The sequence below is a fragment of the Pezoporus flaviventris genome, unplaced genomic scaffold, assembly GCF_033815535.1.
Source record: "Pezoporus flaviventris isolate CSIRO_AGI_PZ_B2104156 unplaced genomic scaffold, CSIRO_AGI_Pfla_v1 ptg000023l, whole genome shotgun sequence".
NCBI lineage: Eukaryota > Metazoa > Chordata > Aves > Psittaciformes > Psittacidae > Pezoporus > Pezoporus flaviventris.
The window spans coordinates 9,524,956-9,539,269 of record NW_026892571.1 but is presented as its reverse complement, the minus strand read 5'-3'; the positions used below and the strand labels follow the sequence as shown (position 1 = coordinate 9,539,269).

Here is a 14,314-nt window from a genome sequence, read left to right as displayed (position 1 = left end):
GTAGCTCAATGCAAATTATTACATCTTGGTAATAAGTTTCCCGCTACAATAAGATAAAATGCTAATGTCATTTCTTCCATGGTCTTGTGGCATGCCATTTTCCCTGAATATAATCATCAGAAAGAACATAATTGGAGCAAAAAAACTTCACTTGCATTCCTAAGATACACCGCCTGTCTTCTTCAGGATACATAAAGCCAAAAAAAGTACATTCTGTAAGTGAACAGGTATATAGAATGCAAAAGAAATATTCCTTTGTTTTCCAACACAGTATTTTGAAGCACCTGTGGTAAGCACTGCTTTAAGAAAGTTAATTTATAAATTCTTGAGGAAAAAGTTGCTCCCTGGGAACTGATCATGACTGGTCATGTCTTGTGACAGTTGAAGGCTGAGAATGGGGAGTATTAAAGTGCCCACCCATTCTGCATGAGTTATTGCTACTCTTAGGTGCAGCAGTTAGCTAGACCCCATCAAAGAGGGTGTTTTGTTTGGGGTTCACCAGTTAATGCACCCCCCCAGATTTCTACTCCCAGCTGGTTTGGTGAACAGCCTCCACCTGTGTCAAAAACACTTAAAAATCCTCACCAGCAGCAATAAATGATTCCTGCTATGTTAAAGATAAACAGAACCCCAAATCCTCTTTTTTCAAATGAGTGTTTTCCCCACTGCTGGGCACTGACTCTCCAAAAACCAGTGGAGAGTTTCACTTTTCAAACAGCCTAAAAAACTAGAGTGGCACTTTAATCAAAAGCCATAACCTCTCCTCCTCTTCAACTTAAACCTAATTACTAAAAGGATAAGGTTTAGGACAATTAAGTGCACAACAGACCAGTCATTCTGCTAGAAAGGGTGTGAAACTTCCCAGGAAGCCAAAGCACACACAAGTCTTGAGACTTGTCTCTATTAACACCTTATTGGACTTTGGTGGGTAAAGGACTACAAAGCCAATCAATGCAGAAGTGAAATGGTACCTTATAAAACATGGGTACCTTGGAGCATTAATTATTGCTAACTAGGCAAGGTAAAAACAACAGCAAGATGGTAAGACTCTCAAGACTTTTCCTCTGGTCAAGCTTACTTGACTTAAAATGTAAAAGGATAGTTCAGAAAATGAAGAAGTTGTTTCCACCAAACCTGTATGGGCTAGTTATGACACTGTAAACTCTTTGGGACCACAACTGTTCCTTTGCTTCAATTCATTCACAATTCATAAGCTAGCCCAACAGAGACCCAGACTACAACTTGCACTCAGGAATAGCATGATTCCAGCTGTAAGCACATGTCCCCAAAGAAATGTCATTTTAAAATCCATGAGATACACACAAAGTCACAAAACGCTGGAGTTTTCCTTTAAGTAGCGTATTTTGGTAGCATTTCTCTCTGTAAGAAACAAAAGACAGAAAAACTTTTGGAAACCTGTACTCAGACACATGGCATTATTTACATCATGATCTCTCCAAAGCGGTGGTGGCCCAGGAAGCTCTGCCACAGTTGAGAAGAACCTCATATATTTTCTAGGGGTTCATGCCATTTAGAAGAAAAAAGAAAAGATGACCCAAATACAGTTGAATTGTTTTTAGAGTTCTACAAGAAAATAATCTTTCTGTACACTGCATTGTTTTTTCTCATTTTGAGAGAAAACACTCGTTCAAAAAGCCTCTACCATGAGCCAGAATTCAAGAACTAGATTATTTATATCTCAAGGACTTTCATTTGAGTACTGCTGTGCAATACCAAACCACAATATCCATGCTCACTTGTTCTGACAATGCTGCTGCTCCTTCTTCCTCCCACAGGAGAGACTAAAATGGTGTATTTTCATCTAGTGCCATTCTGAAGGAGTTTCAGTTAAAGAAAAAAAGATGAGCCTGTAGTATTTTTGGAGCTATTTTTGTGATGTAGTATCAGTGCAGCAGCTGGAGTGTCCTGGACATGTTCAACAAACGTGCTTGTTTCAGTTGTGTTAATGCAGAGATGGGACGTTGCATTAAGTAACATCAGTGTCAGGCTATACAATGTGTGACTGATTTAAAGCACGTGATTTAATCAAGCAACGCAATTTCAATACTCATGTGGTTTTCTGTTGCAGTTCAAGTTGTTTTGGCACCAGAACTAGTTTTAGATTTGGATAAAGATACAATGGAGATGTTATCTTCCACATCTACAGATGTGAAAAACCCAACACATAAATGGCTAAGAGAACTCATCTCAAATGAGTATTTAAACCTGTTTTGGAATAATATCCAGTATTGATAAGCACTTTACGAAACATATTTTTATTTGGTGTTTGTATTTATAGCAACCCATGTTCTTTTAATATACTCCTGTAGGCACATAGCAGAAAAATACAAAAAATGCAGTCTGTTATGTATTTTCCTGAGCCAAGTCATCAACATGCAATTCACAAGTGAGTTCCATCTCTTTAAAAACAAAGTTTTAAATAGATATTTGACAGCTTTCCCCTTCTTCACCCCTCAAAGTGCTAACCCTCAGCTGGGACCTGTGAATTTACCACCCCTTCAGCAGGTTTGTTCATTACATGCACTGGACATATGTAATACACAGGCAAAGAAAGAGATCTGCTCAGCCTCAGCAAGCAGGGCACTCCTGAACAGGCAACCAGACCAAATCTGCGAACAGCAAAGGATGCTGCTACTTAGAGGTGTGAAGCACTGGAGTGCTAAGCTTCATCTGAACGTATGTTTAACTACTGCTGCCACCGAATATAGCCTCCCTGTGAATACATCCAGCAAGAGCTAGTGAAATTGTTAGTCAAATCTTCAGATAACATTTATGGTTTCCTAACTGTTTAACATATATGCTACGCTTTGCTTCCCATTAACACTTCCAAACTGCTTATTGCCCATGTCTTCTCAATCCATGCGTTAACAAACTTGGAGCATCCAGAGCTTGCAATTAGTAGAAACAGCACTTGAACCTGCACCAAAAAAACTCAAAACATGCTTCCACGTTCAGCGACATCCGTAGTGTCCCCTCCCTGCTTCCAGCATGGCCCTGAGGTCCTTCTTATTCCCTATGGGGGAGAAGGATACAGTGCAGTGACTCCTGCAAGAGAGGTTCAGAAGCATTTGGTGGTTGAGAGCCCAACTGACAGCTAAGCATTCTGCATGAAAGACCTTATTCTGACATACACAGCTTTTACTTGTATCAGAGATGAAGCAAATGCACCTGAAAACACTCTGATGGCATTAAGTCCAGCATCTATGACACAGGCAGCGCTTTTCTATACCTCTGCCAAGAAATACTTCTTGCACTTCTTGCAGTACATATGAAGTCTGTGAATTAACAATTTTTACTTAAATCATTTACCTTTTCACCAGCCAACCATTATCCTGTGATAGCCGATGTTCTATAGTAGGCTCAGGTGCTTAAGCAGCAGCATGTGGCCAAAAAACAACTGGCAGGAGAAAATGGCATTCACCAGCTGCAGGTACTATCTGCTATTTTGTAGGTACTCTTTTACAAAAAGACTGTATTTACCCATACAGACAAGAATTCATAGGAGATGATAGTTCTGTGGCAGAGAAATAAAGTGACAAAGTAAATACCATGAGAGATCCTTCTCCTGAATCCAGAGTGCCCTTGATCACAGTGTGAGAGCAGAAATTGAGCTCCATAACTGGATTTTAAAAATACAAAGGAAACAAGCTTCCAACCCCAAGCTACTGCGCTCTGCTCCCGATGCCATCTCAGGCCCCATAGTGTTCTCAAAGAGCACTCATCTCTATCGGGAAAAGGTGAAAAATGCCTTCCTGCATGACATGCTGTCTGAACTGAGAGAATTATTTATAGTTGCTGTGTTTATTTTCAATTATTAAACTGTAAGTTGTTACAAACTATAAAATGTTTATAATTTCATGGAAACTATTTTTGTTATTTATAGAAAAGCATCAATAACAGTAGAGTGAATGTATATACATAAGGATAAACTTTCCCTATTAAATAGGTGCAAAGATAACATGCAATCTGCAGCATTGTATGATACATTTCCACATTTTAGTCTCTAATCTTTTCCCCCTGGGCTGCACCTGTTCTCACTGAACACTACTGAAGCACTTCACTACCATTTGTGAAGTGACTTTTCTTTCATATTTGAGAATGTGGGAAAACCACATGATAGATCATGCTAAAATTCCCTGAACCCCCTCCCTTCTACCTAATCTTCAGCACAAGCGTGTCTATATATACATTTATATATACATATATAAGAAAAAATTCTTCTGCACATCTGACTTCCTACGGAAGCGAAGAATCATTTATTCAGAGCTGTGCCCGTCTCCTCCCATAAATGACTTCCAAGCAGGGCTTTGATTTTTTCCTTTTAAATCATGTTTGCCACTATGGAAGGAGGTGAGATGGGAAAAGAATGAAGGGAGGAGATGTTAAAGCAATCTAACACACAAGCACAGCAGCAAGGATCCCCATCCCCACCAGTATTTCTACTTTATGTAACACAATTTTCAAATGCTTTACATTAGGCCCTAATTGGTCAACTGGATGTAGAACAACTCCTGCAAATTAATAGCATGTATTAATTGCTCATGCCCTTATTACCTGCAGAACCTGCCATGCCCTTGCATCTCTCAGTACTGTGAAGTCTTGGGACGACTGGCTACTCATGTCATTTTAAGTATTTAAGGTAGCCTAAGAAACTCCAGTGCCATTCAGCATTTAAGACATAGTTTTCAATTTGCTGCAAAGGTAGGAAGCAGAACAAAACCCTTTTACGCAGTTTGCACTGCCCCATCTTTTGTCTACCTCTCAAAGAGGTTTTACACAAGCCTAATCTGAGTGTGCCAAGAGAGAAAGCTACAACCTGGCTAACAGCTGTGAGCGAGATCAGCCCAGGGTCAGCAGAAGGCAGCAAATGCAAAATGCAGGTTCCAGATGAACCTTAAATAAACCACGGTAGACATCATGCGTATTTTACCGCACACAGGTCAAGACAGTAAAATATCAAGTTACATACTACATTATAGGTATTTTCCATTGACTGTACAAGCAGTGCCATGAGCACGCATGCTGCTTTTGGATGCTTCACTTCTACTGATACTGGTAACTCAGGATGAAGCACTGAATTAGATTCTGTACTTTTCACACTGGAAACACAAACACAATGTGTTCCTTAAAAACAAACAAACAAAACCCCACCTGCACTTTTTCTGCTTCCCAAGTAGGGGAACATTTCTCTTTCTTCAGATCTTAGATGTCAGCCAGACAACGTATAGCTTGTAACATACAGTTACAGCTTCATCTACTATTGTAGATGAAGCTGTAACTGAAAACGTCAGGGTGCAAGTAAAATGTTTCATCCAACATCCAGAAATCAAGTTACTGACTTCAGCTTTTTTGTATCTCCTTGTATTCCACCTGCTTTGCAGAACAGGTCATTTCATAGACTTTCCCGTCTGATTACAGGCAATCAAGCCTCATCACTCTCACCACACTCCCATACCAAGAGATGCCAGGCACTAACGTCCCACCAGCAGGACCACCAGCTATGGCCCTGGCACTTTCCCAGTGAGAGGATCCAATGTGCCCTGCACACTCGTTCCCAACACCAGCCCTGCCAAGTCACAATACAAGTGCCAAAATCTTAGTATTGCTGTAAGCAAACAAGAGCCCATAGGCTTTCAGTAAACAAAGCAAGCAGATGCCTCTGAAAGCCCACTGTACACATGCAATGCTCACATCATCCTGGCATCCACCCAAGGTCAGCACCTTTCCACATGCTGAAATTCAGCATCACAAACTAGCAAGACAACCCTGAGAACCACCTCATCCGCCTGCTTACTCTATTTTTACTACAGTTATGATGACTACAGCTGTCTAAATGGAGCAGCTTTTAAAACTAGAATGAAGAAGATTGAGAAAGCTCAATTTCATAATGTGACTTTTGCAAAAGAAGAAACCTACACAGCTTCCAGCTGAAAATAAAACAAAAGCTGCAAACCTTCACAAGCTTCACCCGAAGCACCTGCCTGTAGGAAAGACGAAGGTGAACCAAGGACTCCTGCCTTTAAATTGCCACACACCTACTTCCTTGCTTCAACCTTGGCTGCTGAATGGCAAAACTCCCCCATGGAAATGCTCTTCCCTTTGCCAGACAGGGATGAGACCAGCCCTGGGAAGAGAAAGCTCGTGGCTGCGCACCCAGCTGTGCCTCTTCTCAGGGAACACCCCAAGGGAAGGAAAACCCAGCCCTTCCTGCTTTTTCTTTCAGAGCAGTACTTTGGCCATACTACATGGCTGGGGACACACTGGGATCTGGCTTTTCTGCATGAGAAGATAGACATATTGCACCAGCCCTGCTCAAAAAGTCATTCTGAATTCGGTGAGAAAGAACTGGGAGAACCATGAAGTACCTCCTGGCCAGTACAGAATACCTTCCTATAGCAGCCATAAGCAATTTGAATTTTTAAACAAACAAATAACTAACTTACTTAAGGACCAAGGACGGTGTTAAAGAAGTATTTGTATCAAAGGAGTCTGCATTTTAAGGCAGTGAAGCAGAGGTAGCAAGTTGGAAACAACTGCCTAAAAATGTAACTGACTTTTACACACCACAGTTGTCTACAAGAGAGGGTGAAAGTTTGAATCAAAGCCTTCAAGTATCACAGTCCTTTTTTGCTTATAAAACAGCAAAGGAGCAGTTGTATTTATTTCTCACACACAGGCTTCTGGTCAGAAGTTTTTCAGATACTTACTTTCTTTCAGGAGCTGGGTAACCAGACTGGCTGTGGCCAACTCGATCCTTCCTTGTACCTGCAAGAAGACTTGCAGGAATTGGCAAGACTTAACTATAAGGCAAATCTTTATTTCTGGCTTCAACTGTATTATAATTTGTGACTCATGAATTATATTATTCAACATTCCCATGAAAAATAATAGCTATCATATTACCTGCTGCATTAAGAGCAGATCGCTGGTTTTCAGATTTTATTCAAACAGGCAACTGATATTTTTCCATTTATCCAAAGTCTCCAAAGCACAATGAATATACAATTTATTACATTTAACAGTCAGTGAAGAAGGACATTGGTGCTTTGAACACTGAAATCCCAAATAAAGAAACTGAAACATCACTTCATCTGGAAACCAAACAAACAACTACATGAAGGAACACCAAAAAGGAAACTGAACAGTTGTGCTCATCAGCCTTTACTAACAGTGAAAGCAACCCCTTATTTCATTTCCTAAGACTTACTTGTTATCACCTGACAACAAAACCAGAGTCTGTTAGTTTACAAATGAAAAGTGACATACCATCAAAGTGATATTCCAGTAGAAAAATACTGGGGACTGAATTATCAGCCATTCTCAGCACAAGATCCACAGATTCTAAGAATCTCAATGGGGCTGTGGATGCCCAGTCTGCAGGAAACCAAGTCATTAAAGGCTCCTTTTATTACAAAGCCCTGACAAAAACCACATGTACTCTTGGGGAGCTCATGAGAGAATCAGAGCAAGTTGGAAGAGCCATGCTAAGCTTTTCTTGTTATTAAAAAGAAAAAAAAAGCCACAGCAAGACCCAGCAGCTAATGCCAGCTCTGATTTAATGAGAGTTTTGCAAAAACACATCCAGCACCATATTACAAGGTTGCATTACAAACCAGCAGGCACAACCTGACATCTACAACTACCTCCTTTAGATGGGAATAAAACCTCAGAAAGGTGCTGTGTGCAAGCACCCACCATCACAGCTTCTAACAGCCAAAAACACAATCTGGAAGTGAGAGACTCTTTGACTGTTCTGATTACAAGGGGTAGGCACCAATGCTACTAACTGCTCAGTCATGAGATGCTTGTTTAACCCCCCCCCGTGCAAGCCGTGCATAGCCCTACTGTATTAGTCCAATTGTGAGCAACAAATCTGACTAATTAATATGCAAATTCCCTTGGTCAGGCTTCCATAGAAGCACCATGAAAGCAGTAATTGTAACTTCAAATCAGACATGTGATAAGCAGCACTGCACAGCACTCTAAAGAAAATATTTAAGAAACTGTTGTCCAAAAAGCAGAGGTTGAGGACATAATCTGGCTTTCTAGAAGTTAACAAAGCTCCAGCACTGCATCAAATACTGCAGGAGGAATTTAAAGTTTTAATAATCTCCTATTCCAGCATGTCAGTCAAATGTGCAGCCCTATTTCCACTTGTCCCCATTATCACTGCTGGGTGAGAGGGGCAGCAGTAAAGAAGACAAATTTCAAACAGAATCAGCATCTTTTATAACAAAGAAGGGCGATAAGAACTCCAGCAGGCAGGCAAACGTCATGTCAGGGAGAGTGCAGCAGCAATCAGACAGCTGCAGCCAAAAGCCTTAATGTGTAATGACTTGTCATGCCCATACTTCTAGACACTGGATTTCCTGCCCTTTTGTTACTCCACACAAATAACTGTCTCACTGAACTTTACCAAGACGAAGTAATAGGCAACTTCTAACAGGGGTAAGAGTTTGCCAGAAGAAAATGAATGGCTTCATATTTCTCCTTTCCCTTCCTACTGCTCCCCTCCAAGGAAAGAAAAGAAGTATGATTCCTCCAGAAAGGACTTGCCCGTGGGGATAGCAAGTTGAAAATCCAAGTTCTCCTGGTTTTGCTGAACTGAACATACCTGATAAGCTATTAAACCTTATGTAAAGGAACAAGTGCAGAGTTTTCCAGCAGTTTCCTCCAAACCTAGTGCTTTTCCAAAAAGCAAACATGCCTGAAGAAATCATGTAACATGTAAGCGGCCAGAGAACAACTACTTCTCTGCCAGACTCATCATCCTGCAGAAAAGTCTCCTTTGACTAGGCACAGTAAGAAGAGGTATGGTGCTCAGCTCCTAAAAGTTTGGAATATCAGATGGTAGACAGCAGAGCTAAAGAGATGAGGGGAGGAAAGCATGTGTCTATAAATCACCTAACAATCATCTTATATTCTTCCTTGTATCTCCTTTAATCCATCTCACCATCCAGATACCCACCCACCACAACACGCTCTCATGGTACCAAGCACCAAGACAGGAACTTTTTCTGCAATACAACAAGCAACATTCCATTGAAACAAAAACCTGCTAAAAAGAGCAGTGATAATGAAACAGCTGGTGCCAATCTGCAAAGACCATTTAATTTCCAGCAGGATGGGCAGAGCAGCATCTGTTTAATTCTGGGTAAGAAACAGATGACTCCTGCTTCGGTCAATGCAAACAGAAACATGCAGTAAGCTGCTACACCCATAGGAGAGCTGGTATTTCTGATTATCTCAGTCTTACAGAGACACACATGAGTATATGCAACAGCTCTCTGGATACATGCAAGCATCCTGACCTTGACACATACCAATAGTTAGAATACAAAGGACACGCAGGTGGTCGGGGCATGCTGTCAGCTTTGCTGAGCAGCAGAGAAGTATCAGGAAGTGTCAGTGACTGACAAACAGACCTAAGAGAATACTGGGATGTGACAAATCCTCATCTTGACTCCAGTGATACAATTGAGCAGGATTTCATCAGTCCCCAGAGCACCGTAATAGACTTTGAGATCTGTATGAATTTAACTTGAGATCCAGCTCCCACTTTCACACAGCATCAAGCACTGCTATTGTCATCTAATCAACCTCTTGACCGCTCCTAATTCTCCATGAAACTTTTCCATTCTGGGGGAAAGAAAAAGCCTCCCCAGAATAAGTCCATCACTGGCACTGCTCTGATTAGAACAGAGACTTTTGTTCCAAAACACCTTCCTGAGATTTATAAATGGTCTGGCCCTGCTCCCTGACAGCAATCTGAAGGTGAATACACCAGACTAGGTCACAGCCCAGGAGCTGGAGGAAATGAGCCTTATACGGGAAACAGGATTAAATCACCTTTCTGTACAGTCTCCAAATCATGTTCACTTGCGCTTCAGCTGGTTCAGTTACTGATGTTTCAAGACACAAGCTCCCTTGAGAGAGTAAGTCAGATTTCATACTTGGCATGGGCACATTTGCAGAATTTGTAAAGCTAAGAATTAGTGCAGACTGGACTTGGCTATCTCAGGAGTCAGACTTATAAAAGATATTCTGAGGCTCTTCCAGCTTAACCTACACCCCCTTTTTTTCTTGTTGAGAGGCAGGCACAGATACATAACGTCACAAAACAGGCTATTGCACACTGTACCCGATTGTTTAAGACAGTCCTAAGAAGCCTATAATTCAACTGAAATTTCATCACTTCTCACTTCAGCAAGACAACCTTAAGGAACATTATCCTTAGAGCATGAATCAACATGAGCCAGCTGACATACATTTCACATCTACTGCATCTTGAAAAACCAGGCTGCTGTTCTAATGCACCAAGCACAATAGATTATTTAACCCCAAAGCAGCAGCAGCGTGTCGTGCCGTGCAAACACCAAGCAGGAATGTGCTCCCACTAAGTCCATCCAGGATGGTACTCTGCCGACAACTTGGATGGAGACAGCCCACCTCATGCACTGCTACTGGGTGTGCAATAAGGCTATTTTACAGTATCAGACAAACTCTGGTAGCTCCTATCTCATTCATTCAATATCACAGGCAAGATAAGAGTGAGGAAATTAAACTGAGGCTATTTCTGTGACATGATCTCACCTCGTAACACCTAGCTAGTGAAGCAGGTCTCACAACAAACAGCATAGCTTTTAATGCTATTTTTTGATCGAGATTTTTTAAGAATGTGGCGATTTCTGTTTCTTTTTCCTTGACTTCTAGTATGGTGTGGTCCTCTCTGCACTGACACCCCTGCATTTTTTACTGGTTTAGGTAAGTCGGCTTGGTACAAATGCTTTTTAGATAACTCACTTCTTCCTTTTATTTTTTATAATAGAGGAAAAGAATAAAGACTCATACTAGCCAAAGTTATAGAATTCTTTTTAATGACAATGATGTGATTAAATCCTACAGTTCTTAGCAGCTGGACACTGGCATCCCTATGAACTATGTATCCAGCATTAATCAGCAGGTGGTCGCTTCAGATATTAATCATAAGCAGTGCTTGTGTTTTTTTCACAGTGTGGAATAACAGCAAAGTCACTGGTCTAACAGAATACCCATCAGCTGGGGCATCTGTAATAAAGCCAGAATCATAATGTTCCACAAGGCACAGGGGGGAAATGTAGCCCTTGATGAGCAATTCTCAACCTGAAATCTGTGGCCTCTGCACATGTAAGGACTACTTATAAGTCAAATGTCCTGTGGGTAGGCTGACTTTAAGTGACAATAATGCACACACAGCTCAGCTGGAGAACATCAGGGGTCCACAAACCCAAGAACGCTGAGAAAGCAATCATTCAGGCATTTAGGTAGAGAAAAACAGAAGGGTAAGGGCCGCTTGCACTGCAGCAGTGTTTCCACATAAGCTCACCAAGTAGGTGTGCTCTTGCACACAAGTGAGAACATGCTGCTCCAGCATCTGAAGTCGCTGGAAATTGATTACTTAGCATGGGCGATTTAGGCTGGCAGAAAGAATCCATCTTTCTTAGAATAAGAATAAAAATAAACCCCAACCCCGCAGCAGTGCCAGGATCTAAGTTATCTGAATAATTATTTTCTGCACGCCACAAAGAGACGAGCCCAAGGACAACAAAGTTTAGCAGCCCCAGGCAGGCCCTTGCCCCAGCCCGTCCATCATTTCATCAGCCGCCTGCCCTCGGGCCGTGCCGCGGAGCCCCCACACACCCGGGGCAGCATCCGCCGGGGCTGCGCCCACCCTGCGCCCCTCCGAGGTCCCGCACACCGCCGCCGCCCCGGGAAAGTTGCGGCCCCGGCGGCCGCGCTGGTGAGAGGGTGGGAACCGGGCGCGGCGCCCCGAGGCCGGCGAGCGCAGCGCTGCTCCCCCGCCTGACACCAGCCCCGGGCCCGTCCCCACCGCAGGCCCCGGCCCGCAGCACCCGCCCCGGGGTCCCCCCACAATGTCGGGGGCGACCCGCCCGACCTCCCCCGCCCAGCCCAGCCCATCCCCGGGGCCCGGCGCTCACCTCCGGTGCCGTCCGAGTTCTCGTTGAGGCTGCCCGAGGAGTCGTGGTGGGAGCCCACACACCCGCCCATGGGGCCCGCCCGGCCCGCAGACCCGCCGCCGAGCCGCCCCCCCACCCCCCTCCCCCTGTAGCCGAGCTCCGCCGCCGGCCGGGCAGGCGCGATGGCTCCGGAGCCGCCTCTTCGGTCTGCAACACCGCCCCCGAGGCGCGTCCTCCTCCCGCCGCCAGGCTCCGCCTCCGGTCCGCCCCGGCCCGACCCCGGGCTCGACCCGGTCCACGGCTCCTGTCCGGGTTCGAACCGGGTGCGGTTGGCAGCCACCTCGCCTGGTTTTAGGTCGCTGCAACGCGCAGGCCGGGACGGGCCTGGCTGCGGCCCGGTGCCGCCAAGCCCGAGGCCGTCCCTCGCCTGCCGGGTGGCGGCCGCCCCGCGGGGCAGGGCGAAGCCCCGGTGGAAGTTGGCGGGCGGCTCTGGGGCGCTGTGACCGGCCCCGCCGCAGGGGCTGGGCCGGGTCGGGTCCGCTCGCTGTCCCCGGCGCAGCGCGGACGAGGGAGTAGGGCGAGGGCGGCGGGCTTTGTGTGTGGGATGCGGGGCCAGCCCTCGCCGCTGCGGGGCCAGCTGCACCGCAGCTGGCAGGCTCGGGGTGCAGGGGTTGGGCGAGCCGGGTACGCCGGGCTCGGGTAGCCAGATGGGTTTGTTTGTTCTTACGGTGGAGACCGGGGCTTTCCCGTACTGTGTATGAATGTGTCTGCACATGAAAGTACACGCACATTCCGGGTTAAATCTGCCCCCCATTACTCATACAGCTACCTCTCTACATACTGTCCATTTAAATGGTAATAAAACTAAGCGAAATGAGTGCTGCTTGGTCAATCAACGTCTTCTACTCTGAAAAGTTTGACTTACGTGCACCTAATGCCTAGAGGGGTTATCTTACTTCAGTAGCAATCTTGCATGGGTTCAGGGAGTCACAGCTCATACACTCCACAAATGCACTGTAGCTCTTTCAAACAAGCAGCAAAAAGTCCGAACATTGAAAAAATGGAAGCAGACAGTGCAAAAAATAAAGCATGGTAACAGACTGTGCTCCGGGTTCCCCACATGCTCTGCTATACATGGCAGCTTAATGTTCTGATACGCAAAACAGCAGAAAACAAAACACAAGCTGAGCATATTTTAACTCCTTAAAGATGACATTGCAAACGTATTTTTTAGAGTTAAAATAGCATAGCTGTTTGTAAAGCTCACAGTCACCACAGCGAAAGGAGCTGACGGACAAATCTGGTGTTCTATCATTAATTTTCCCACATAATCTTCATACCAAAAGACCAGCCGGCCTTTGGGAAGGCACTTGTGTTGATAATTAAAATCCCAAATGTATGAGAGAAGCTGAGTGGCAAATGCCGAGCACTTCATCATCTGAGAGCAAAATGACTTGGCACTTTATGGTTGGCTTTATGGGCTCAAATAGGAAGGTCAGGACTGGTAAGAAAACCAAAGGAAGGATCACTGGAGTCTGAACACGTGCACAATTACATCAAGAAAAGCAAAAACTTCTTTTCTGTGCAGACATTAAATGTGATAGAGGAAACACAGAGCTCAGTTGTTCTAGTTTTCTTCACAGATTGTATTGGAGAGCCTGAACATACACAGGTACAATCAAAGGTACATCAGGGGTATTTGTTTTTTTACTTTGGATCGAACGTAATTTGTTCAAAATTGTAGGAATACAGAAGAAAGTTAAGGATGTTTCAAATTGTCATGAGAGTAGGTGTTGATGTGGGTATATTGTCATCAGAGCATGATAATTCTATGGAGAAAGCATGACTTTAGTTTTCTCATGCACACATTGTGTGTAAGTTATATGTATGTATTTGTGCGTGTATAAACACTTGAGATGGACCTAAGTCAGTATTTACAGCCTGATCCCATGTGTCAGGATGTACTTGCAATGCACCACTGAAGTACAGGAGACAAACCAAGACTTTTCTAAATGCATTATTTCTTTTGAAGATTATGTTCCTCCTCAAACTAATTTTCACAAGAGGCAAGGACTGAGCTTTGCAATCAGTTTCTGCACTCTAATCTTGGCTTTGCCCTAGATACCCACTGTGGCCTTGGACAAGTCCCATAACCTCGGCAGCTCTATTTCTATCAGTAGATTAATGTTTGTCTACATATCTCTTGGGGGTATGGCTAAGATTAATTAATTCTTACTCTTGATTACTTGCTAACTGCCTGCAATGTGTGGGATGTAAAACACTTTGAAGATCAGACGTGTCATTTCACAAATTAAGTGGTGCAATGAATTGACTAG

The 14,314-nt window shown here is 43.9% G+C and overlaps 1 protein-coding gene across 1 annotated transcript in view; it reads right to left on the bottom strand.

The window, feature by feature from the left end:
- UBTD2 (ubiquitin domain containing 2) overlaps positions 1–12,169 on the bottom strand; it is a 50,528-nt gene extending 38,359 nt beyond the window's left edge. The window contains exon 1 of the mRNA XM_061456656.1: positions 12,000–12,169. Within this exon, the coding sequence (XP_061312640.1) occupies positions 12,000–12,069 (70 nt within the window). The 5' untranslated portion in view covers positions 12,070–12,169. The remainder of the gene's footprint in view (positions 1–11,999) is intronic.
- Between the last annotated feature and the right edge of the window lie 2,145 nt (positions 12,170–14,314).